Source organism: Notamacropus eugenii, chromosome 5, assembly GCF_028372415.1.
Source record: "Notamacropus eugenii isolate mMacEug1 chromosome 5, mMacEug1.pri_v2, whole genome shotgun sequence".
NCBI lineage: Eukaryota > Metazoa > Chordata > Mammalia > Diprotodontia > Macropodidae > Notamacropus > Notamacropus eugenii.
Window position 1 is genome coordinate 265,991,553 of NC_092876.1, and position 25,465 is coordinate 266,017,017.

Consider the following 25,465-nt stretch of genomic DNA (forward strand, 5'->3'; position numbering starts at 1 on the left):
CATATACAAAAAATTGACCACGTACTAGGGCATAAAAACCTCACAATCCAGTGCAAAAGGGCAGAGATAGTCCTTCTCAGATCATAATACAATAAAAATTATTATGTAATAAAATGCCATGAAAATATAGACCAAAAATTATTTGGAAGCTAAATAATCTAATCCTAAAGACTGAGTGGAATCATAGAAACAATCAACAACTTCATTCAAGAGAATGACAATAATGAGATAACCTACCAAAACTTATGGGATGCTGCAAAAGCAGTTCTTAGGGGAAGTTTTAAATCATTGAATGCCTACGTGAAAGAAATAGAGAAAGGAGATCAATGAATTGGGTATGAAGCTGAAAAGCCAGAAAAAGAACAAATTGAAAATTTCCAAGAAAATATCAAATTAGAAATACTGGAAACCAAATGAGAGATTAATAAATTTGAAATTGAGAAAACTATTCAACTAATAAATAAAACTGAGTTGATTTTATGAAAAAACCAATAAAATTGATAAAACTTTGGTCAATTTGATTTAAAAAAAGAAAGAAGAAAACCAAATGAACAATATCAAAAATGAAAAGGGTGGAGGAAATTAAAACAATAGTTAGAAATTACTTTGCTCAACTGTATGCCCATAAATTTGACAATCTAAGTGAGATGGATGAATATTTTAAAAAATGTTTCCCAAATTAACAGAAGAGGAAGTTGAATACTTAAATAACCCCATTTCAGAAAAAGAAGCTGAACAAATCATCAATGAACTCCCTAGGAAAAATTATCCAGGGCCAGATGAATTTACAAGGGAATTGTATCAAACATTTTAAGAACAGTTAACTCCAATACTATACAGACTATTTGAGAAAATCGGTGAAGGAGTCCTCCCAAATTCTTTTTATTATAGGAATATGGTTCTGATACCTAAACCAGGAAGAGCCAAGATAAGGAAAATTATAGACCAATTTCTCTAATGAATATAGATGCAAACATTTTAAATAAGATACTAGCAAAATAATATAGCAACTTATCATGAGAATAATACGTTATGATCAGGTAGGATTTATACCAAGAATGCAGCGCTGGTTCAATATTAGGAAAACTATGGGCATTATTGATCATATCAACAACAAAAGGCACAGAAAGCATAAGATTATTTCAATAACAGAAAAAGCTTTTGACAAAATGCAACACCCATTCTTACTGAAAACACTGGAGAGTATAGGAACAAATGGAGCCTTCCATAAAATAATAAGCAGTATCTTCCTAAAAACATCAGCAAGCATTATATGTAATGAGGATAAACAAGGTGCATTTCCAATAAGAACAGGGGTGAAACAAGGATTCCATTATCACCACTGTTATTCAATTATGGTACTAGAAATGTTAGCTTTAGCAATAAGAGGAGAAAAAGAAACTGAAGGAATTAGAATAGGCAAAGAAGAAACCAAGTTATCACTCTTTGCAGATGATATGATGAAATACTTGGAAAATCCTAGAGAATCAAGTAAAAAACTACTTGAAATAATAAACAACTTTGGTAAAGTTGCAGGTTACAAAATAAATCCAGATAAATCATCTGCATTTCTATATATTACTAACAAAGCCCAACAGCAAGAGACAGAAAAAGAAATCCCATTTAAAGCTAGGCTACACACTATAAAATATCTGGGAGTCTACCTGCCAAAACAAACCCTGGGACTATATGAACACAATTCCAAAACACATTTCACACAAATAAAGTCAGATCTAAGTAAGTGGAAAAACATCAGTTGCTTGTGGGTAGGTCAAGCTTATATAATAAAAATGACAATTCTACCCAATTATTTTATTTATTCGGTGCCATACTAATCAAACTACCAGATAATTATTTTGTAGAGCTAGAAAAAAAATAATATCAAAATTCATCCGGAAGAACAAAAGGTCCAGAATATCAAGGGAACTAATGAAAAGAAATGCTAGCATAGGTGGTCTAGCCCTATCAGATCTCAAATTGTATTATAAGGCATTAATTATCAAAACCACTTGACACTGGTAAGAAATAAACAGGTAGGCCAGTGGAATATGTTAGATACTCAAGACACAGTAGTCAATGAATATAGTAATCTACTGTTTGATAAACTCAAAGACCCCAGCTTCTGGGATAAGAAGTCATTGTTTGACAAAAACTACTGGAAAAATGATAACAGTGTGGTGGAAACTGGGCATAGACCAATGCCTGATACCATACGCAAGAATAAAGTTCAAATGGTTGCATGGGATAAAAATCGATATTAGAAATAAATTAGGAGAGCAAGGAATAGTGTATTTGTCAGATTTATGGAGAATTGTAAGGGTAATTTGAATTGGAAAATCTTTCCTCTTCGTTAATAGGCCCATTAAGTCATATGGAGCCTGTGGTAGGAGGAATTTGCTGAATGGGTGGAGCAGGAAGAGGCGGAGCTAGAGCAGAGCTGAGAGGAAGTTAGTCTTGAGAGCAGAGTTAGGAAGGATGCAGGCTCCTGGGTAGCAGTGAGTGATTATATGATTGTTTGTGATTTTGTTTAAGAGGGTCTGCTTGTGATGAAAGTAAAGGACCTGGTTTGTGGGAAGCCGAGCAGGGAGAAGGCTTGGGGATGGTGTTGTCCTTTGCATTGTTATTGTATATAGATTTCTTTTTTGTGATGAATTTGGGTCTAAATAAATGTTTTGGTTCTGCCTTAAATGTGGAGAGTCTGTGGTATTTTGCAATTCTCAACTGTGTCATGATATTCATGGCTGCCATGGATGCTGTAAATATTGCATTGGTGCTAAAATAATGGAGATATTTATGACCAAACAAACCATAGAGAACATTATGAAATGCAAAATGGATAATTTTGATTAAATTAAATTGAAAAGTTTTTGTACAAACAAACCCAGTGCAACCAAGATTAGGAGGGAAGCAGAAAACTGGGAAAGAATTTTTGCAACTAGTATCTGTGACAAAGGCCTCATTTCTAAAATATACAGAGAACTGAGTCAAATATACAAGAATACAAGTCATTCTCCAATTGATAAATGGTCAAAGGATATAAACAGGCAGTTTTCAGAGGAAGAAATTAAAGATATCATCTATATTCATATGAAAAAATACTCTAAATCACTATTGATTAGAGAGATGCAAATCATCTGAGGTACCACATCACACCTATCAGATTGGCTAAAATGACAAATCGGGAAGATGATAAATGTTGGAGAAGATGTGGGAGAGTTGGAACACTAATTCATTGTTGGTGGAGTTGTGAGCTCATTCAACCGTTCTGGAGAGCAATTTGGAACAACGCTGAAAGGGCTACAAAAATGCGCATACCTTTTGACCCAGCAATATCTCTTTTAAGACTGTATCCCAAAGGGATCATAAAAATGGGAAAGGGTCCCACATGTACAAAAATATTTATAGCAGCTCTCTTTGTGGTGACCAAAAACGGAAAGTCAAGGGGATGCCCATCAGTTGGGGAATGGCTGAATAAACTGTGGTCTATGAATGTAATGGAATACTATTGTGCTATAAGAAATGATGAATAGGAAGAATTCAGAGAGACCTGGAAGGACTTATATGAACTGATGCTGAGTGAAAGTAGCAGAATCAGGAGAACATTGTACACAGTAACAACCACAGTGTGGGAAGAATTTTTCTGGTAGACTTAGCCCTTCACAGAAATGCAAGGAACTAAAACATTCCCAATGCACTCTTGAGGCAAAATGCCTTCCACATCCAGAGAAAGAACCATGGAATTGGATCGCAGAATGAAACAGAGTATTTTCTCTTGTGTTATGCTTTGTTTTGGTTTGGCTTTTCTCATGGTTTCTCCCATTCATTTTAATTCTTCTATGCAACATGACTATTGTGAAAATGTGTTTAATAAGAATATATATGTAGAATCCATATAAAATTGCATGCTCTCTCAGGTAGGGAGAGAGCAAGGTAGAGGGAGAAAATCTAAGACTTATAGAAGTGATTGTAGGAAACCAAAAACAAAAAAATTAACAGAAAAAGAGAAAATTACAGACCAATTTTGTTAATGAACATTGATGAAAAAATTTTAAATAAAATATTAGCAAAGAGATTACAGCAGTTTTTCACCAATATAATAAACTATGACCAAGTGGGATTTATTCCAGGACTGTAGTTTTGGTTCAATATCAGTTAAACTATCAGCATAACTGACCATTTCAATAACAAAACCAACACATCATATAATTATATCTGAATAGATGATGAAAAAGCTTTTGACAAATTACAATACCCATTCCTATAAAAACATGAGAACACAGGAATAAATGGAACATTCCTTAAAATGATAAAAAGTATTTATCTAAAATCATCAGTAAACATTATCTGAAATGGGTATAATCTAAAAGCATTCCCAGTTAGATAAGGGGGGAAACAAGGAAGCCCATTGTCACCACTATTATTCAATATTGTTCTAGAAATGTTAGCTTTAGCTATAAGAGAAGAAAGAGAAATTGAAGGAATTTGAATAGGCTACAAGGAAACAAAACTATCACTTGTTGCAGATAATATGATGATATACTTAGGGAATCCTATAGAATCAAGTAAAAATCTCGTTGGAATAATTACCAACTTTAGCAAAGTTGGAGGACATAAAATAAACCCACATAAATATATTATCAACAAAGCCCAGCAGCAAGAGGTAGAAAGAGAAATCCCACTTAAAATAACTATAGAGGATATCAAATATTTAGAAGTCTACCTGCCAAGACTAGCATAGGAGCTACACGAACACAATTACAAAACACCTCACCTATATAAAGTCATATCTAAACAACTGGAAAAATATTAATTGCTTGTGGATAGGATGACAATTCTACCAATAAAATGGCAATTCTACCTAAATTAATTTACTTATTTTCAGTGCCATACCAATCATACTATCAAAACATTTTTACAGAGCTAGAAAAAATAATAAAATTCATCTGAAAGAATAAAAAGTCAAGAATATCAAGGGAATTAATGAAAAAATTTCCAAAGGAAGATGGTGTAGTTATACCAGACCTAAAACTATATCATGAAGCAGGAAGCATCAAAACTATTTGGTACTGGCTAAGAAATAAAACAGTAGATCAGTGGAACAGATTAGGTATATAAGACAATGTGGTAAATGACTACAGTAACCTGTTTAAGACTCCAAAGATTCTGACTTCTAGGATAAGAACTTGCTATTTGACAGAAACTGCTATGAAAACTAGAAAACAGTATGGCAGAAACTAGGCTTAGACCAACATCTCACACTGTGTACCAAGATAAGGTCAAAATGGGTACATGATTTAGCCATAAAGGGTGATATCATAAGCAAATTAGAGAGCAAGGAATAGTTTACCTGTCAGATCAATGGAGAAGGGAAGAATTTATGACCAAATAAGAGAGAGAATATTACGAAACGCAAAATAGATAACTTTGATTACATTAAATTGAAAAGGTTTGACACAAACAAAACCAACGTAACCAGGATTAGAAGGAAAGCAGAAAGAAGGGAAACAATTTTTTATAGCAAGTGTGTCTGATAAAGGCTTCATTTTTCAAGTATAAAGAGAACTCAGCCAATTTTATAAAAATGCAAGTCATTCCTCAACTGATAAATGGCCAAAGAATATGAACAGGCAGTTTTCAGACAAAGAAATCAAAGCTACCTATAGTCATATGAAAAAATGCTCTAAATCAGTATTGATTAGACAATTGCAAATTGAAACAATTCTGAGGTACTAGCTCATACCTATCAGAATGGCTAATATGACAGAAAAGGAAAATGATAAATGCTGAGAAGATATGAGAAATTGGGAAACCAATACATTGTTGGTGGAGTTGTGACGTAATCCAACCATTCTGAAAAGCAATTTGGAACTATGCCCAAAAGGCAATCAAACTGTGCATAACTTTTGATCCAGCAATTCCATTAATAGGTTTGTATTCCCAAGACATCATAAAAAAGGGAAAAGAACTTACATGTACAAAAATATTTATAGCAGCTCTTTTTGTGGTGGCAAAGAATTAGAAAGTGAGGGGTTGCCCATCAATTGGGGAATGGCTTAACAAGTTGTGGCATATGAATGTAATGGAATACAATCATACTATAAGAAATAATGAGCAGAATTCCAAAAAAACCTGGAAAGATTTAAATGAACTGATGCTGAGTGAAGTGAGCAGAACCATGAGAATGTTGTACTCAGTAAAAGCAAGGTTGTGTAGTTATCAACTATGAAAGACTTAGCTCTTCTCAGCAACCTAATTATTCAAAACACTTCCAAAAGGTTCATCATTATGGAAAATGCTAATACACATCCAGAGACCGAACTATGGAGTCTGATGCAGATCAAAGCATACTATTTCACTTTTTTTTTTTTGCTTTTGTTTGTCATGTTAAACAATTTCCACATTAGTCATGTGAAAGAAGAAAGAGAACAAACGAAAAACCATGATATCTTGGGGAGGGAAATGGGAAGGAGAGAGGGAGAAAAATTTGGAACTCATAATCTTATAAAAAATGAATGTTGAAAACTGTCTTTAACATGTAATTGGAAAAAATAAAGTACTACTTACAAAAAAACACCAGAAAACATATTATAAAAAACCCCATAATTAGAATAGAAAAGAAGAACATATGATGGAGAGTCTTTCCAACAAAGTAGGATCTATGAAAGAGAGATTAACATATTTGGAACACAAAAATATTGGAGAAAAATTTGACAGGAAAGAAGCAAAAGGTTAATTTGTTCTCCCACCTCAACTTCTACCAGAGCAACTGACCTTGAAGACAAGCTATTTGGAGATAACTTAAAGATCACAGGTCTTACAGAAGAATATAGAAAAAAATTGTTTAAAATCTGATTACCATAATTCAAGGAATAATATAACAGCTTCCAGAACTTTCAAATACAGCCTTCCTTATTATTCTTCCTTATTGTAGATTTTAGATATTTAGATTAAGATGTGTGTACATGTATGTGTGTGTGGGGAGGTTCATTCATTTCCCACCTGGCTATAGCCCTTTGGATTTCTCTACCATTCCCCCAAGAAGTTCATCATCCCATAAGATCACATCAACCCTGGAACTCACACCTCATCAGTACCCTTTACCCCCATGAGATTCCTTTGATTGGAGGGCAGAGTGGGAGAGTTCCTCCCAGAAACTTTAAATCAGAATGTTAGAACTGGAAAGAAACTTTAAGTCTATCCAAGGAGACTAATATCTATTAATGATTAGCAACTTAGTAAACTGTGCCAATATCTATCCTTCAGTAGGCAACTTAATGGTTTGTATTTATCTGTTGGTTGCCATCCTTACTGAGTGCTATTAGCATGTGAAATACTTGTTGGTGCCACTAACATAATGAAAATGTATCATTTGAGAGAATTCATACTCACCACCCTAGAAAAGACTGTGCTTCAAACTCCAAAGCATGTTGTGGTTAAATTGACACTTTTAGTGACAGTGAGCAAAGTTTTCAAGTAGCCTAAAGAATGACTATCAGATATGATGGAAAGGGAATTCAAATAACTCAGTTGTATTCCATTTTTATAAGAAATAGCCAGAGAGAACGGAATAGCATATGCCAAAAAACAAAAACAGAAAAACCTAACTTTTAACACAAAATGACATTCCTGAAAATGGGTGATCATAAAAAGTCAAGGATTTGAGTTATTTTTTTAAAAAATCCTCAGGCAAGCTGATAACATTCAATTTGTAAACAATAGAAGTACAAGAAAGCTAAGTTTAATGATCAACAAAAGTGATGAAATTATTTCATTTTTAAAGGCAATTGTTTAAGGAGAGAAATCCATACAATTAGATCCCTGGGGTAAAAGAGAGAAAAAAAATAGGGACTATCAAATGATAAAAATGTCAGAGTCAAAAGATTAAAAGATAATGTAAAGAAATAAGAGAAGCAAAAGTGAAAGAGTTGATTTGATACAACATGTACTAAATCTCCTGATCTCTACCAAGTTTGGTTGAACAGTAATGGTGCTTTCTGTAGTTTCTTGGCAAGGTGGGGGGGAAGCACTGTAGGGAGTGGAATAGAGAGGGGACTGGTATTGAGGATTTCTCTAGTGGGAGAAGGGAGGGTTGTTGAAGAGCAATCCCATTGTGAGGAAGAGGTATGTTTGTGGTAAAAGATAGAGACTTTGCAGTAGGTTTCATCTTGGGAATGTTTGTGCATTGGAAGACCATCTTTATGGGAACACTCCTCCATGGACAGCATCCTACACCAAATGAAGGGGAAAATGAATTCAGGGAATAGTTACCAACTATTCAGAATATGAAAGAACATGAAGCCAGAGATGGGATGGGATGGGTCTTTGAGATTGAGACTGATCATGGTGAGGACAGAGAGCAGGTTTATCCTTCACAGTTTGAGACAGAATTAACTCTGACCATCCATGACTATTTCCATCTAACATTGTTTCCCTCATGAATTTTCTTAAACATGTTTTTATTGATGTCTTTTTTATATCACTATATTCCCCCCATTTGTCCTCTGCCCTGAGAGCCATCTATATGCTAAATAGTATTTTAAGGCAAAAAAAGATTAATAAGCAAAAATCATTATAATCAATCAATACACTGAAAAAGTTTGAAAATATGTGTAACAACTGGGGACTTTATCTCTGTAAAAGGTTGGGTGGGAGTGTCTTCGCATACCTCTTCTTTCGAGCCATGCTTGATCTTTACAATTTTGGAATATTCCCTTTTGATTTTTTTTTGGTGAGGTTATTCTTTCCATTTACATTTTGTAATTATTATGTATATGTCTTCTTGGCTCTGCTTAGTTTCACTCTGCATCAGTTCATGTAGTACATGAATTCTCCATATTCATCACATTTCTCACTTTTTACTGCACAGTAATATTCCATTACATTAATGTACCACTGTTTGTTTAGCTATTCCCCAATCAATGGGCACCTACTTTGTTTCTGGGTCTTTGCTATTACAAAAAGTGCTGTTATAAAGATGTGAGGACTTTCTTATCAATGGCCTCCTTGGATCATAGGATTTGGACATTTTAGTCACTTTATTTGCATAAAAAATTGATATATAGTATAACAAAGGGAACACTGAGTAAGATCTATAAAAAGTAATAACAAATAGAACTCAAATCTAGTATTTCAGAAGTTTAATCCCATTAGAGGACAGAGAAAATAAAAAACAAGTAATTTTACAGTCCATGAATTGGAAAATCAAATCCAGAACTGACTGAAAGGGAAGATAATGTAGTTATGGACAATATTTTGGAACAGGGCAGAGTTAAAATATTACTAACAATAAGAGGCCAGGAGGGAAGATTTCGAACAATTTATCTAACTGGGCAAGGTAACAGCAAAATAAAAGTGGGGCACATGTGAATAGATAAATAGCTAAATGAAAAATTAATTTAAGTAAATTGAACAAACTTGAGCTAGGGTAGGCAAATGGAATGCATGAATAAATGGAATGGAAGGACAGAAGGGAGCCTGAGGAAATATAGTTGCCTCAAAGAAGTGTAAGCTAAACTAATGACATGAACAAAGAATTGACTTGGAAAGAAAGGTGATTAAAAAAAAGCAACTCAAAAGGAAAATATAAAACTCATAATTTTGATTTAAACTATAAATAGAACAAGCAATCCAAGAAAATAAAAGTGACAGAAAATAAAACCCTTCTTTTAATAGCATGCAAGAAAAATATCTAAAGGCTGGCACAGAGAAGGTATTTCATAAATACCTGTTGACTGGTTGAAAATGAGACAAATATAGATTGAAAATGAAAGACCGACCAAAACTTAACTGTATATTACCTGAGTCCAAAAAGGAAAGAGTTATAATTATGCTCTATCAGAAAAAGCAAAAATTAAAATTTACCATATCAAGAAAGATAAAACAGGGAAATTATATTATGGTTAAAGAACTATAGACAAGGAACTAATCTCACTACTAAATATGTATGTACCAAATGGCATAACAATTAAATTAATAATGAAAAGTTAACTGAATTGCAGAAAAAAATCATATCATAAACTTTATTCTTATTTGATCTCAGCCTGAATTGGCTGAGAAATGATAATTTCAATCTCCAGAGCATCCTGAATGTTCTTCCTTATTATAGATTTTAGATAGTGGATCTTTAGCTGTGAGATGTGTGTGTGTGTGTGTGTGTGTGTGTGTGTGTGTGTGTGTGTGTTCATTTTCCACCTGGCTGCAGTCCTTTGCATATCATGCCCCCAAGAATTTTATCATCCCACAAGACCATATCAGCCCTGGAACTCACCCCTCATCAAGACACTCTGGTCCTGGGGCTCCTCTGATTAGAAGGTAGGGTGGAAGAGTTCCTCCCAAAAGTCCTGAATCAGAATACTAGAGTCAGAAAGAAACTTAGACTCTCTAGTCCAGTTCCCTTACTTTACGCATGAGTAAATTAAGGTCCAAAGATGGTAAGTGACTTGTCCAAGGAGGCTAATATCTATCAGTGATCAGAAACTTAGTAGACTGTACCCATGTCCATACTACAGTAGGCAACATAATGGAGTCCTTATTTAACTAATGGCTGCCATCATTATCGAACATGTGAAATGCTTGTTAGTACCACTAACAACAAGCTCTGATACTCATGTTTGTTTTTGCTTTCAGGATAATTGGATTTTTAATACACTAAATTACCTAATGAGAACAGCCCTTGGTTTAATAAACCATTAGGTTGAGAACAGAAGTGTCAACATAGGAACAATTTAATGATTTGCTTGCTGGTTGCTGATGAACATTAATGAGCTCACAGTCTTCAGCCAAAACACATTGTGCATCCATTTTGCAGATAGATTCTAACAAATATATAGTTCTTTAGAAACTTTGCCAAGCCTATTCATTTTAAGTAATATCTCATCTTCTTTATCTTCTGCTACAGAGAAATAAGTATAAAGTAAATTTATATCCAAATTAAATGATTTTCTTCACTTTGATTGAATAGTAATTTATTCAGGTTCAAACCACAATGTTAAATTCAGGGGATACTGAATGCAATAGTATCTTCTCTCAAGGAGTTTACATTCTAGGGGCATACAATAGACACAAGGACAAATGAACGGAAAATAATTCCAGGAGGGAGTTAAAATTAACATTTGAGCTGAGTTTTGAAAGATAATAGGGATTCCAAGAAGCAGAGAGGAGAATGAAGTGCATTTCAGTAACTGTTTATGCAAATGCCTGAGGGAAATGGGATATCAGGAATGAAGGAAGGAATTAGCACATATTTAGCCCTTACTATGTTTCAGGTGTGGCAGGTAGGTGGCACAGCAGATTGAGTGCCATATCTAAAGTCAAGAAGACTTGGGGAACAAAGGGGAAAGGGAAGCATGCAGGGTAGGAGTGGGGTGAGGTGGGGGGGAATGGAGAAGGCTGTACAGCACTCCACCAAAAGTGAGGAGAAGAGCTCAGCATGCAGTTGAGGCCAGTTCTGTTTTCTGCCTAAACCCTTGGGGTATAGACTTAGGCTGGTGTACTGTGAATGCCCAGTGTTGAAGTAGGCTGCGATGCTTGCAGATTCAGCCCCCAAGGAAACCACATTCAGAGGAAAAGGAGTAAAACAAAAAGTGGAAATAAAGGGGGGAGGCTGGTGGAGAAGAAACCTGAAATTGCCAAAGATTTCAGAAAGAAGAAAACTCAAAAGACCTTGAACATAAGGATATCAATCAACAGGGAGAACCGGAATAGCAGAAGTAAATATGGCCTCCAAATCTAGTAAACAAGTTCAGAGTTCTATGAATAAATACTGCAAAACAAAGGAAAAAGATTCAACACTTGATGAGACAGGCCATATTTACATGCTGTTTCTGAGTGGTTTAAAAGAAAAATGATTATGAGAGCACAGTTTCTGGCCTGCACAGCAAAAAATAATGGACAGAATAGAAAAATTGTAATCTGCAATGGCAAGTCTCACCAAAAAAAAAAAATAGAACTCATTGGGAATACCAATACATAGAAATTAAGCACAATCTAGAAGAGAAGGAAAACAAGTCATGTTTTGCAAGGAAAACATTCTGATTTCAAAGACAGGATGCATAGAGACAACCTTAGGATCATGGATCTTCTGGAAGTACATGACAAGACAAAAACTTTTAACACCATAATGCAAGAAATAGCAAAATAGATCTGCCCTGAACATGGAAAATGAAATACCAATTGAAAGAATTCATAGATTGCCTCCAGGGGGAAAAAAAAACCAAAAAAACTAAGGCCAAAAACTCTAAGATTCATAGTGCTTAAATTTAATAATTCAAATCCGAAACAGTTCTGCCAAATTACAATAACATAAGACTATTCTGCACTCTACAAAAAATGCAGAAGGGAATGGAATGTGTTCCAAAGAGCACTGATGCTCAGAATGTAGCCCAAGGTAACCTGCCTCACAAGTGTGAGCTTAACCATAAATGAAAAAAGATGGATACTTATTAATAAGTAGGCACTGGAAACATTCTTAGAAAGAAAGCTAGACTGGAAGAGATTATTTGCTTTTCAAATACCCCAGACAACAGAAATGCAGGAGGGATGAATAAATATAGCAACTAAGGGTGGCAAAAGTAATCAAATGACAGCAGAGAGAAAAAAAAAGAGACTTCTTTCTAATAGACACAAAGAAATAGGGGTGAAGGCAGAAGCCCTGTGGAGGCAACAGAGAAGAGGTTGGTCTAGGACATTATGGAGAGAACCTGACAACACCTTCCCTATAGATGAATTGATTTTTTGTGTGAGTATATTGCAAAATGGATGGGTGGATGAAAAAAAGGGAGATGAGCAGGGGGGAAGTTGAAGGGACTGTGTCATGCACATGGGTCAAATTGATGACTAGTAGTTAGGGGGATGTGACCACTATGGTCTCAGGAAGAGAAAAACCAAGAGGGAAGTGAGTGAGGAGGAACACTGAGGGAGTACTGAACAAGGTTGGGGAAAGGAGTGAGGCAAAATGGAAAGGAAGAATGCATGAGGTAAGCTTTATTAGGTAGTGGCAGAAATTGCCCAGAGAGCAGAGCCTAGAATGGATATCTTGGAAGTTTTGATTCCATGAGAAATACAGAGTATATAGGGATGGGGTGGAAGAGAATGAGGTTTTACACTAGCCAGAAAGAGAAGACAGATAATGAAGAGAATGAAACTACCTCTGGGAATGAGTGTAAACAAAGAAAATTTAAAAATTATTAAAAACTAGCCAAAGGGGAAGAAGGAATCTATTTGACTGAGAAGAAAAGGAGGAAAGGAAAAGATTACATAACTGGATATGGGCAAGAAAGAAAATGGACCTAATAAGCAAAACTCCAAAGGGAAAGGAGTAACTAATGGAAGGAGGTGATCAGAGGTAAACTGAAGATAACCAGTGAGAATAGAACACCTTGGAAAAAAATAGGAAGGGGAAAATCACAATAGAAAACAACTGAATACTAGAGACATATGAAGGTAAACATAAAAACACATGACTCTCATAACTTTAAGTGTAAATGGATTAGATAATCCAAAAAATGAAAAAGGATAACAGACTAGATAAGAAAACAAAACATTACAATTTGTTGCTTATAAGAAAAACATTTAAAAAACAAAGATATACGCAAAATAAAGCTGAGAGAGTTGAAAACATTTTAATACTCATTAAGTGAATCCAAAAAGCAAGAGCTGCAACCATGCTATCTGACAAAGCAAAAAGGAATATTTTTAAAAATGGGATAAACAAGGAAACTACATTATTGTAAATCGAACTGTAGACAACAAACCAATATCAGTAATAAACTTATATGCTTGAAATATCTAGGTATTGATAAAGAAAACATTAACTGAGCTACAAGAGGACATAAAAGTAACACAACAGTGATAAAAAACTTATAGAGGATAGAAAATATCCTCTCAGTTTTAGATGTCTAATAAAATAATAAATAAGAGGGAAAATATAGAACTGAACAAACTGTTGAAGAAATCAGTGGTGTTTTCTAAAGGAAACTGCAAAAGAATATGCATATTTCTCAGCATCAGATAGAATATTTACAAAAACTGACCCACCTATTAGGGTGCAGAGATATTGCAAGCCAATGTAAAAATGCATTAATAATTAATACATCCTTGACAGACACAATAAAAACAATCCTTGGTCCAGTGATTACAAACTAAAAACACAAACCCAAATGGAGATTTTTACAATGGTATATTAAATAATGAATGGGTGAAATATCAAATTACAGAAATAGTGAATAATAATATGAAAGAAAATAATGAAAATGAAATAATAGCAATATTTCTGAGAAGCAGCTAAATCTGCTTATGGGAAACATGATATTTCTACAGACATACATTAAGAAAATTAAAGAAGGATTAATTAACTGAATAATCATCTTAAAAATCAGTGAATAAGCAAAGCTAAAATCAGCAAAAAAGTGAAGATATTAAAAACTGGAGAAATCACTAATCAGAAACCATAAAACCCATAGAAATAATAAATAAAAACTAAAAGCCAGATCTTTTGATAAACCTTTAGCTAATGATAACTAAAAAGGCAGAAAATCAAAGCAAAAAAATCAAATAAACAAGCAAATGAATGGCAAACACAACAAAACCAGAAGAGATTTAAAGAATAATTACAGCATATTATGAATGCTAACAAAACTGGAAACACAAAAGAATGGAAGAATACAAAATGGTCAGAAAACTAGATAGAGATCTTATATAATCCAAATCTCAGAAAAGGAAAGAAATCTAGCTATAAAGAATGAACAAGTGGAAAAACAAACAAGCAAAAAAACTAATCTTGGTGATAGAAAAAATTTCAGATTTTTAAAGAACAGTTAGTACCTATATTTTAGAGATTATTTCCAAAAACTGAAAAAGAAAGTACCCCATCAGAATCCTTTTATGAGAAAAATATAGTCCTGATATCTACGCCAGGGAAAGATAAAATGAAAAAAGGAAAACTATAAACCAATATCATTAATAAATATTAACTCAAACATTTTAAACAAAGTCCTGTCAGAATGTAGTGATTTATACAAGAAATCATTCATTATGACCAATGGGATTTATACCAGGCATGCAAGGATGTTTCAACATTAGGAAAACAATCAACATAATTAATCCCATTAAAAACCAAAACATCCCAAACCCCATGATCATCTCAATATACGCAGAAAAAAGCCTTTGACAAAGTATAACTCTCTTTTATGCTAAAAATTCTACAAAGTACAAAGAGGAACACTTTTAAAATAATAAAATACCTATCTAAATTCAAAAGCAACCATCATATACAGTAGGAATATATTACAACCTTTTCCAGTAAATACAGAAGTGAAACAAAGATATCCAGTCTCCTCACTATTATTTGTTATCATTCTGTAAAGAACAGAAACAGCAATAAGACAAGAAAAAGAAATTAAAGGCATAAAAATATGCAAAGAGGAAATAAAACTATCCCTCTTGCTGGTGAAATATATGATAGTTTACTTGGAAAATCCTCAAAGATATTAATTGAGACAATTAATATCTTCAGCAAACTTACAGACTATACAACAAATCTCTGCACTTCTTTATGAAAATAACAAACCTAAGAAACAAAAATAGAAAGGGAAATCACATTCCAAATAACACAAAATGCATAAAATATCTGGGGATCGAATTACCAAAGCCCACAAAAAATGTGTATAGATTCAATTACAAAGTGCTCATTGAAGAAAAAAAGAACTGAACTGACAATACTTCCAAAGTGAATTTACATTTTTAATGCCATATCAATCAAATTATCAAAAGGATACTTTATACAACTTTGTCCTTCTTTCCGTTCAAAAATTTGACCTTGTAGTTAGTCAGTTACACTTTGCACTGTTTTCTATCCCTGAATTCTTTGCCCTCTGGTTTAACTACTGCTTCTATCTTTTCAAACCCCAATTCTAGATTACTACCACTCCACCTTCTCCCCTCCTCCTTCTGGAGAGGCAAAGCAAAAGTGACATTTTAGTCACATTATTTGCATTATTCCAAATTTCTTTGCAAGATGGTTGTATCATTTCACAGGTCCACCAACAATGTACTGGTGTAACTAATCTAAATCTCTCCAACACTGAGTGATGTCATTTTTTACTATATTTGCCAATTTTCAGGATGTGAAATGAAGCTTCCAGTATGTTTTGATGTGTATTTCTCTTAGTAGTGATTTGGAGGTTTTTTTTAATGTGGTTGTGAATACTTTGAAATTCTTCTTTTGAGAACTATTTGTTCATATCCTTTGACCATTTATCTATTGGGACATGACTTTAGTAAATGTGTGTGTGTGTGTGTGTGTCTGTGTGTGTGTGTACATATATATATGCGTATATATATGTACACACACAGGCACTGACACACACACACACACACACACACACATATATATATAAAACACAGACATATATGACATATATATGTATACATGCATATTATATATCTTGAGTATCAAGCCCTCATCAAAGAAATCTGATAAAAAGATTTTTTATTATTTGGTCACTTTCCTTCTAATCCTAGATGTCTGAATATAGTTTGTGCAGAAGCTTTTCAGTTTCAAGTTCTCTCTTCTGCTATTAAAAACAGTATTATGTTCCTTCTTTAATCATTTGTTTTAAGGTATCCCTGTTCCTACTGGCTCTTTTCCCTTACTCCCTCCTCCAACCTCTCTTCTCATTTGTTACCCTTTTCCCTTTAAGGTTCTGTTTATTTGGTCCTTTTTCCCGCTTTTATCTGGTTATGTATTTCTTTCCTCTCCCTTTTTCTCTTGTTTAGTCAAGTAGATTTCCCTTTCTTCTCTTGTTTGGAAGTCAATCTATTTCCTGCCATTTGGTCATTCTCCCTCCCCTTTGCTCTTTTGACTCAAAGTTGGAGACAGTCATCATAGCTACAACTTTTAGGTACTGTCTCCTGCCCAAGCTCTCTGAGGCAGCTCTCTGATCCCCAATCCCCCCAGGTCCTCACTCCTAGAACACCTTAATAAGGTATTCATGCTTGGCATTAATTGGCGCTCTTCTGACAAGACTTTCATCCAGGTTTGGCAAACCCATAGCTATTTTGTCGTTTAATCTTGTTCCTCATTTCTAGTCTGGTTATGTAACATAACTACTAAAGAGGAAAGATCATTGGAGAAACTCTAGTTACTTATTAGGCAAGTGGTTTGAAGGTATTTTATAATGTATTATTCTTGGCCTCTCGCTGTTACAGGTTTTCTTCCTAGGCTAAACTTCCTTTAACATTGTGCTTATCTGGATCTTAAAAACTAAAGAATACTGGCCAGCCGTCCATCCGCAATCGGGCCAAGGGTGTTGGAGATTAAAAAAAGTATTTGTTTACTCTCTGTGTGTGTCTCTCCTTCTCCACTTCTCTCTCCCTTTTCTTTTCTCTCTCTTTCTCCCTCTCTCACAGAGTATACCTAGGACAACAAGGTTAAATGCTTTCTAAGGATTCCAAGCAATTCTGAACTGGGACATCTAACCAGAAGGAGCAGGAATGACAGGGCTCTGTAGAAATCAGCTCACTGGCAAATATTTGAACTTTTTAGACTTAGCTGGATGCAACTCTGGCTGGAGGTCAAATCAGCTGTGTTGTTTGTGTTATAATGTATCCCATCTATCCTTAGGATTTTTTTTCATTTCAATATCTTTCAATATTAGAGTTCTCATTTTTATATCATATTATTGAATGTATTTTCACCGTGAGAAATAAAATTGTTAATAGCTTTGGATGTTGCCAATGGTAAAATAACTGAGTAAAACATAATTATAACAATGACAGAGCAGCTAGTTTGAAGTCCTGTCACTATAAAATATCAACAATCACAATCTCCTCAAATTTTCATGAAGATCTTCTCCATGTTCTTACCAGTCCAGTGCTCAGATTGCAAATAGAGAGATCAGATCAAATTTGGGAACAGAACTAGATTCTGGCTATGATATAATCAATTATATTATTTTCATGAAAGACAGTTTTAAACACTCTGTAAAACCTAAAAATGTGAGATATTTTTACATCCTCTCCATCTTTCTGATATATATGCCTCCTAACCATCAAATCTATGGATGGCATCAATATCTCCTAAATATTTGTATGGAATGAGGATGAATCTATGTTTCTCATCTCCTATGATAAAGTATGTGCAATTCATGGGCATTACTATTGTGTTACTGTGTACATGTTAATACATGGTCAGCCTTATACTAGGTGCTATAGGGGATATCTAGGAAACAGTTTCCTGATGCTGAGGCACTTACAATTTAATTTGGTAGATAAGACATAGACATATGGAGCAAGCAGGTAACTATTACAAAATGACATATTTTTAGATGTATGAGAGTACAGATAATAAAATGTGAACTGTTACTAAATGTTGGGGGACTTAAATGGGATTCAATGTGAATATGTCATCTAAATTTCCAGAAAATTACAGTTTCAAAATGTGCTTTCACAATCTAGATCTGAGAAAATGACCTATTTTTTCCCCTCTTGATGAATTATTTCCTAGTCATCATCCTAAAGTGTTAGTAGTACTACAAAACAACATATTAACCGAAGTAACATACCAAATATTTCAATATACTGGACAAATTGCAAATAGATATTTTTGATTATTAGTTGATATTTTTGCATCCAGTCTAGCATATTGAGGAAAATTTCTATTGCAGAGTTTTAGGAGGTTATGTCCAAGAAGTACACAAGGCATAGATGGGTTTCCATGCATACCACTAAAGGGAGTACCTAGATTGATGAGATCACTGATAGATAGCAAAAGCACGACAGATTAATGGCAGAAACATGTTTCTTAGATATTAAAAAATCTCTTAATATAGCCATTGATAAAGTAGAAGTATTACAAAGCAGAATTAACCTTTGTATAATTCACAAAAATCTAAAGCATTTCTTAAATGATATTCATTTCAAATAACGCAAATATCCACAAAATTTGGTTTCTGTTGGGCAATAAACAAAAAAAAAAGGAACCGAATAAGATTATAAAGAGAGACTTCCTCAAAGCTGATATCCTTAATGCTGACCATCTAACTTCACATACAAAAGCATCTTTGATATATTAGCTCTCAGAACACCAGCCATTCTCAAACTATGCATCATCACAGAAGGAAGTCCAGAAAAATAATCTCTTTTAACAATCAGGGGGTAACCTACACTTTTCAAGGTTGGACAATATTTGAAGTTTTGGGGTTGGCATAAAAACAGATGACATTTCAACATTTTAATTCTTAATTTTAACATTCTTTAATGAATATTTTATAGATTAGTTGCTAAACTTAGAAAATTTAGTTAATGTAATTTTTTTGGGTCACTTTATAAATCTGGTCTGTCATCATGGGACTTCTTTTGAGCTTACCATCTTCAGGGGCATGCCTGTATTCTTTGTCATCCATAACTTCATAGTCAAAACCAAGTAGGTCAATGGGGATAGTATATTTCCTTGCAAAGTTCTGCTGTGCTCCAGTTAAGAATGCTTGAGTGAAGAAAAAGCCTGACAGCCAGAAGACTGGTGGTGTTCCGGCTTCATACCAATACTATATAAGCAGAGTGGGAGAGATAAAAGCTTTATCACTATAAATAAGGTCTCTCAACTGTTAAGAGTTCAACATCTGCAAATAAAAATGGTCAAATTTTTTACCATTTCTAATTAGCTAATCATTACCATTCTAATGATATTTTAGATTAAGTTATGCGATGCACTGGCCCTATGAGGAGGAACTGGTGCTACTGCAAGGGTAGGGGTGAAGTAGGGTTCATAGAAAAGGAAAGGTGGAGATACAGAAGACAAACTCTTCCACTTTTATTTTTGCCTAGGGATAGAGAGCCAGAGTGTTAGGGATGCAATGCTGCCCTTTGTAAGAACAGCTTCAAAATCCACGTTATCTACCAAGATAAAAATCCTAAATGCTCCATTAGTGAGGCCTTTCTCTGGAAATAGATTTTTGCCTAAAACCATTCATACTTCTATACTTCATATCTCCCATAATACAAAATGGATGCAAGCATAACAATCTCTTGCAAACTCTCTTCTTATACTTCCCCTACAGTCTAAAGATATCCATTTTCACTGAACGTTAATGTAGAGAGTAGTCACAATATACTGTTACCATATTACTATGAGAAACTAAAAAGTCTACATATTAGACATTTTAAAAAAAGACACAAGTGTAAAGTGTAGTCAGAAAGGTATATCTTCCCATTTCTTTCTTCCTAATTTGCCAAAATTGGATAATCTAAAATTCCTGAAGACTTCTCTATCAAAATACACTTCAGTCTAATCTATAGCAGAGAAGCTGTGATGGCAGTCAAAATGGCATACCCACATAAACTGGTGCAGTCTTTGTCTCTTACTACAGATAATGAAACACAACTTGATTTTTCTTTTGTAAGCACAATAGCTGGGTGACAAGCTGTGTACTGAACTAATTACTGAGTTCATATCTTTTACGGACCTCTGATACTAAGTGAACTGTAGGGAACTGCATTTGAAAACTGCAAATTATTTTCCATGTTCCTCCTTTCCCCAACCGTTTTTGCAATAAGCCGAAAGCCCAAAGCCAAGGCAGTAGGACATTCCTTAGTACTGACCCCATATACATTTCTAAGAAAAGTCCAGCCTTTTGCTGCTGCCAAGATATACCTGGAAAGTATAATTGTTAATACTGTAGTAATGATCACTATTCTAAGAACAAAAGCAGTGGAGTCTAACTTGCTTAGTCAATATTTTCAAGATGATTGAGCATTTTTAGATCACTACCATCATGAAATCAACCAAATAAGTGATTATCATAACTTAGTAGAAAACTTAGTAGGAAAAAACTTAGAGTTATAACATATAATTTATATTATATTATATAATTTACTTAACATGATAACAGTGGAAAACTTAATAGGAAAAATAAATCAGATTACTCATTGGGTAGCTGGTCAAACTAATTAAGATGCTCTCTCTATATACACACATATATATAAAATAGGGATCTGAGTTTATACTTGATACTCAATGGGCAAGTCAATTTAAAGTTTTTTCTTTATATTTGATTGACCTGAACACTCTTCGTGAAGCTGACTTCACTAAAAAATGCACATCTGCCACTTGGAGAAGCCTCTAGAAAGATTCATCCTCAAAAATCAGTTTTATGGAACTATAGGTGGACGGGTTACGTTAGTGAAATGACTACATAAATTACATCTGAGAATGACTGGCAAACTGGCTCCAATGGCACATCAATCCTATTCAAATGGAACTAAATGACAAAAAAGAGCCTTAGCTGTATAGCAGCTATCAGATTGGTTATTGCTTACCTCTAAGAATTTTAACCTGGCAAGGAAGTCATTCACATAGCTGCCCAGTGGTTTGAGGCTTGGGTAGGATTTTCCCATCCACATTCCTGGAATTTTGCCTATTAAAATGCTTTTTGCAACTTCTTCTAGATCTGAAGACATTACAACAAGTCCCTAAAACAAATTTGACATTTGGTTAAAAAAAATAAAAGCAAGAAAACCAACCACATATCAAGGGCAATCAGTTCTTACTCTCCTCCTTATCTTGGCTACATTTACCTTTCTTATCCAAAACCTCCTGTATTCCTATGTGTTTCTCTACCTTACTTCTCCCTAAACCCAGTCTTTATCCTCAGTGAGACTTTCAGGCTCTCCCTTAGCATCTTATTCTCTTCTTTTCAATCCATCACTCCTGCTCGGACCTTATTTTTCCTTTCTTCATAGTCTTGATATGACCAGTTGACTAGTTCAGCTATATACAATATCCTCCACTTTTGAATCCCTTGTCCCATGTCCAAGCTGCCCTTCATGGACTGCCAATTCTCAATCTTGAGTCATGGTCACTGTCTACCTTCTCCATACCTATTTCTGTAGCACTGAATGTCACAACTATATCAGCTGGGTACCCTACATATTCATGTTCTCCCATCTTATCTGGGTCCTAACAGCTTCCTAATTTAAATCAATTCCAATGCCACAAGAATTTATTAGGTACCTACTGTGTGTCAGTTACCATGCTAGTTCCTAGGTATACGAAGAAAAAAAAAAGAACAGTCCTTTCCCTTAAAGGGCTTACATTCTTCTTGGGGAAGGGTAACATGTATATTCACACACAAGAAATACATAAAATAAAAATAAATAGAGGTATTTTAGCATGGAGAAGGGCTTGAGGCAATAACAACTGGGGGAACTGAAAACAGCTTCAAGGGAAGAAGGTAATTTAATTGAACCTAGAAGGGCTCTGAGAGGTAGAGGTGATCAAGGAGAGTACTTCAAGCCTGGGGGTGGGTTTTAAGTGGGAAATGTCTTTGCAAAAGCAAAGAAAATGGCAAATAGGCCCTTGGTTAAACTAGAATCTAAGAGGAAGTAATCAGTCTGGTCAAGTTGGAACCAGATTGTGATGGGATTTAAATGCCAAGCAGAGTCATCTGTATTATATCCTAGAAACAAGAGGAAACAATTGGAGCTTCTTGAGCACAGATGTGACATGATTAGACCTGTGCTTTTAAGAATATCAATTTGGCAGTTGTGTGGAGGATGGAACATAGAGGAAAGAGACTGGATGAAGGAAGACTGGTCAGGAAACTATTGCAACAACAGTCTAGGTGAGAAACGAGAAAGGTGTAAACTAGGGTGGTTGTGGAATGCACAGGGAGAAGTAGATGGATGGGAGAGAGAGGAGAGATTGAATTTGGGTGACTGAAAAGATGTGGATACCTTCAAAAGAAACAGGAAGTTAGGAGGAGGGGTGGTTCTAGGGGAAAAGACAATGAGCTCAATTTTGGACATTTTGAGTTTGAGATGCTTGTGGGACGTGGAGGAGGAGATGTCCAGCAAGCAGGTGAAGATGAGACTGCGGCTCAGAAGAGAGCCTCTCTCACACTCTTTTGCTACTGTTCCAAAACCTCTCTTAACGTCCCTATACCTTTGGAGCTTTCCTGCCCCCCATAACCTCACACTAAGAAAATCAAGGCCACCTATCATGAGCTTTTTTCTTTTCTTGTTGGAGGGCTGCTTAAATTATGACTGACATGACTCATTTTTTGTGACTAGTTTATACCTTTTTAACATTAGTTTACTTAAATAATCAATTTCTTGCTCTTTAACCTGTATATTTTATATATTTAGAAATAAACTTTTTAAATTAGTTACCATTTTGCTGTCATAGAGTTCTCAGTTTCCTTTATTTCATCTTTAATTGTTATGAATCCTCTTTTATTTTTGATACAATTTGGTTTTCCTTTCTCTTGTTGAAAAAAATTAGACAAGCTGTTTATTTTTATTAAGTTTTTGTTGTTGTTAAAACTAGCTCTTGGTTTTCTTTCTAAATTCAGTGATTTTTAAATTTTCTTTCAATGTTGTTAATCTCTTACTTGTTTTCCAAAATTTCTAGTTTGGTGTTGGGATTTTTGGATCGTATGTATTCTGTTCTTTCTCTCTTTTGTTTGATTAGAGTATTTAGAATTATACAACTTCCCCTAAAATTTGTTTTTAGTAGCATCCTACAGACTATGTTCTCTACTTACTTCCACCTCTGGGTACTTCATTTGAAGCTCAACTCAAATGTCACATCCTAGAAAAGCCTTTTCTACTGCACCAACCCCCTGACCCATACTGAAATGATTGGGTATTTATTTTTGTTTTGCATATATTTTGTGTTTATCCCTCTGATTACATCTTGTAACCTTCCAAGAAGAATGTAAACTCCTCAAACTCCTTTTATTTTTCTTCATATCCCTACATCCTAGGTTGAGTATATTGCCTTATTATTGTAATTTTCTTTGATTAAATTATCTATAATTCCTATGATCTGTTTTTTGACCCACCAACATTTTTTAATTATTCAGCCTCCAATTAATTTTAATTCTTTTTTCAAAGGTCCTTTATTGGACATACACTTTATTATATCATTGATAAAAAGTTATACCTCCAATAAATATTTTTGTACAAATAGATCTTGGGTATTTCTTCCTTTTCCCCTAATCTAGCAAGGATGTTGAATTAAATTACTCATGTAAAGAGTCATTTGTTGCCAAATATAAGAATTGAAATGGGTAGTAGAAATTCATCAAGTCCCCTTATTTTTAAAGTCCTCAAACTCATATAAAGAGCTTTCACTTAAATTGCTACAGTGAGTGGCCCTCGCTGCCTCCCATTTGCCCCTCAAAACCCCTAAATATCTTCCCCCTTTTCCTCTTCTGCTACAGTCTCTTATAGAGTAAAAGGTGACTTGTCAACCCCTAACCCTCTTAGGTTTCCTTCACCCTACTTCCTCTTATTTTCTCTGGGAGCTTGTTCCAGTGATTGTCTAAGACCAAAATGGAGGGAGTGTTGGCACATGACTTTCTGTTTGCAGATGATTATGCACTCAATGCAGCCTCTGAAGCTGAGATGCAACAAAGCATGGATCAATTCTCTGCTGCTTGTGCTAAGAAAACACAGGTGCTCCATCAGCTAGCACCACTCTTTCAATTTCTTCCTTTCCTGTAGTCAATTCACACTACCCCCTAAAGAGTTTTGCAAACCTTAAAATGCTATCTAAACGTTATCTAATCACTATTAAATGCCTAGAAATATTTGTCTACCCTGGTTGCTTCCACTTCCTCACATCCTTATCAGAAAGCCTTCTAATTCCATGATTCTACTAAACCTAATTTCTTCTAAGTTTACCATATCTTTTAATTACTAAATCCCTTTCTCACACTCATCTTCCTTGATCTCTTTGAAGCTCTGTCAGTGATGACCTCTTCCTCCTCCTTCATACTTCTCTCTTCCTTTGGCAGATGTGACACACATATTCTTCTCCCACAGTTCTCCAACCTATCTGAAGACTCCAGTTTGGTCTCCTTTGCTGTTTCATCAGTCTTCCTTCTGATCCTCCTTAGGTTCTGTTCTTGGTCTCAAATAATGTGAACAGCTCCCATGGATTCTAGTCAAATAACTTCCAGATGCATAGATCTAGTCCTAATCTCTCTCCTGAACTCCCATCTGCCACCTCCTACCGATTACTAGGTATCTCCTAGATGTCCCATCAGCATATCAAATACAATGTGTCCTTGTGGCACATGAGCCTTCAGGGACAGGGGCTAGACATGTGATATCATTGGTTAAGTCAAGCTCCTTGGTGGGGAAACTCCCTCTGACAGTGCCTTCTCTGCAACCAGTAAAGTTGTTTAGAATACTTAGAGGCAAAGGAACTCACTTAAAAGATCACACAGCCAAATATGTTGGAGATGGACTTGAATACAGACTTTCCTGGCATCAAGGCTGGCTCTCTATCCACTGTCATGTTGCCTTTTAACTCAGTAAACACTTGTTGACTGTTGAAAATGTACTCATCATCTTTCTCCCTCAATCTGTTTTTACCTCTAATCTTCCTTATTTCTACTGAAGGCACTAATTCCAGTCACCCAAGTTCTTAACTAAAGCATCAAAGGCTTGATTCTTCCTCCTT

At 34.8% G+C, this 25,465-nt stretch overlaps 1 protein-coding gene across 3 annotated transcripts in view; it reads right to left on the minus strand.

The window, feature by feature from the left end:
* Window positions 1–25,465, minus strand: part of DNAH7 (dynein axonemal heavy chain 7) — a 282,757-nt gene that overhangs the window by 13,884 nt on the left and 243,408 nt on the right. For 2 of the 3 annotated variants that reach the window (XM_072612713.1, XM_072612714.1), the window contains 2 exons: window positions 21,313–21,465; window positions 19,364–19,541 (listed from right to left, as the gene is read on the minus strand). In XM_072612713.1, coding sequence (XP_072468814.1) covers window positions 19,364–19,541; window positions 21,313–21,465 — 331 coding nt within the window. The remainder of the gene's footprint in view (window positions 1–19,363; window positions 19,542–21,312; window positions 21,466–25,465) is intronic. The other variant, XR_011967739.1, reaches the window with a different exon arrangement.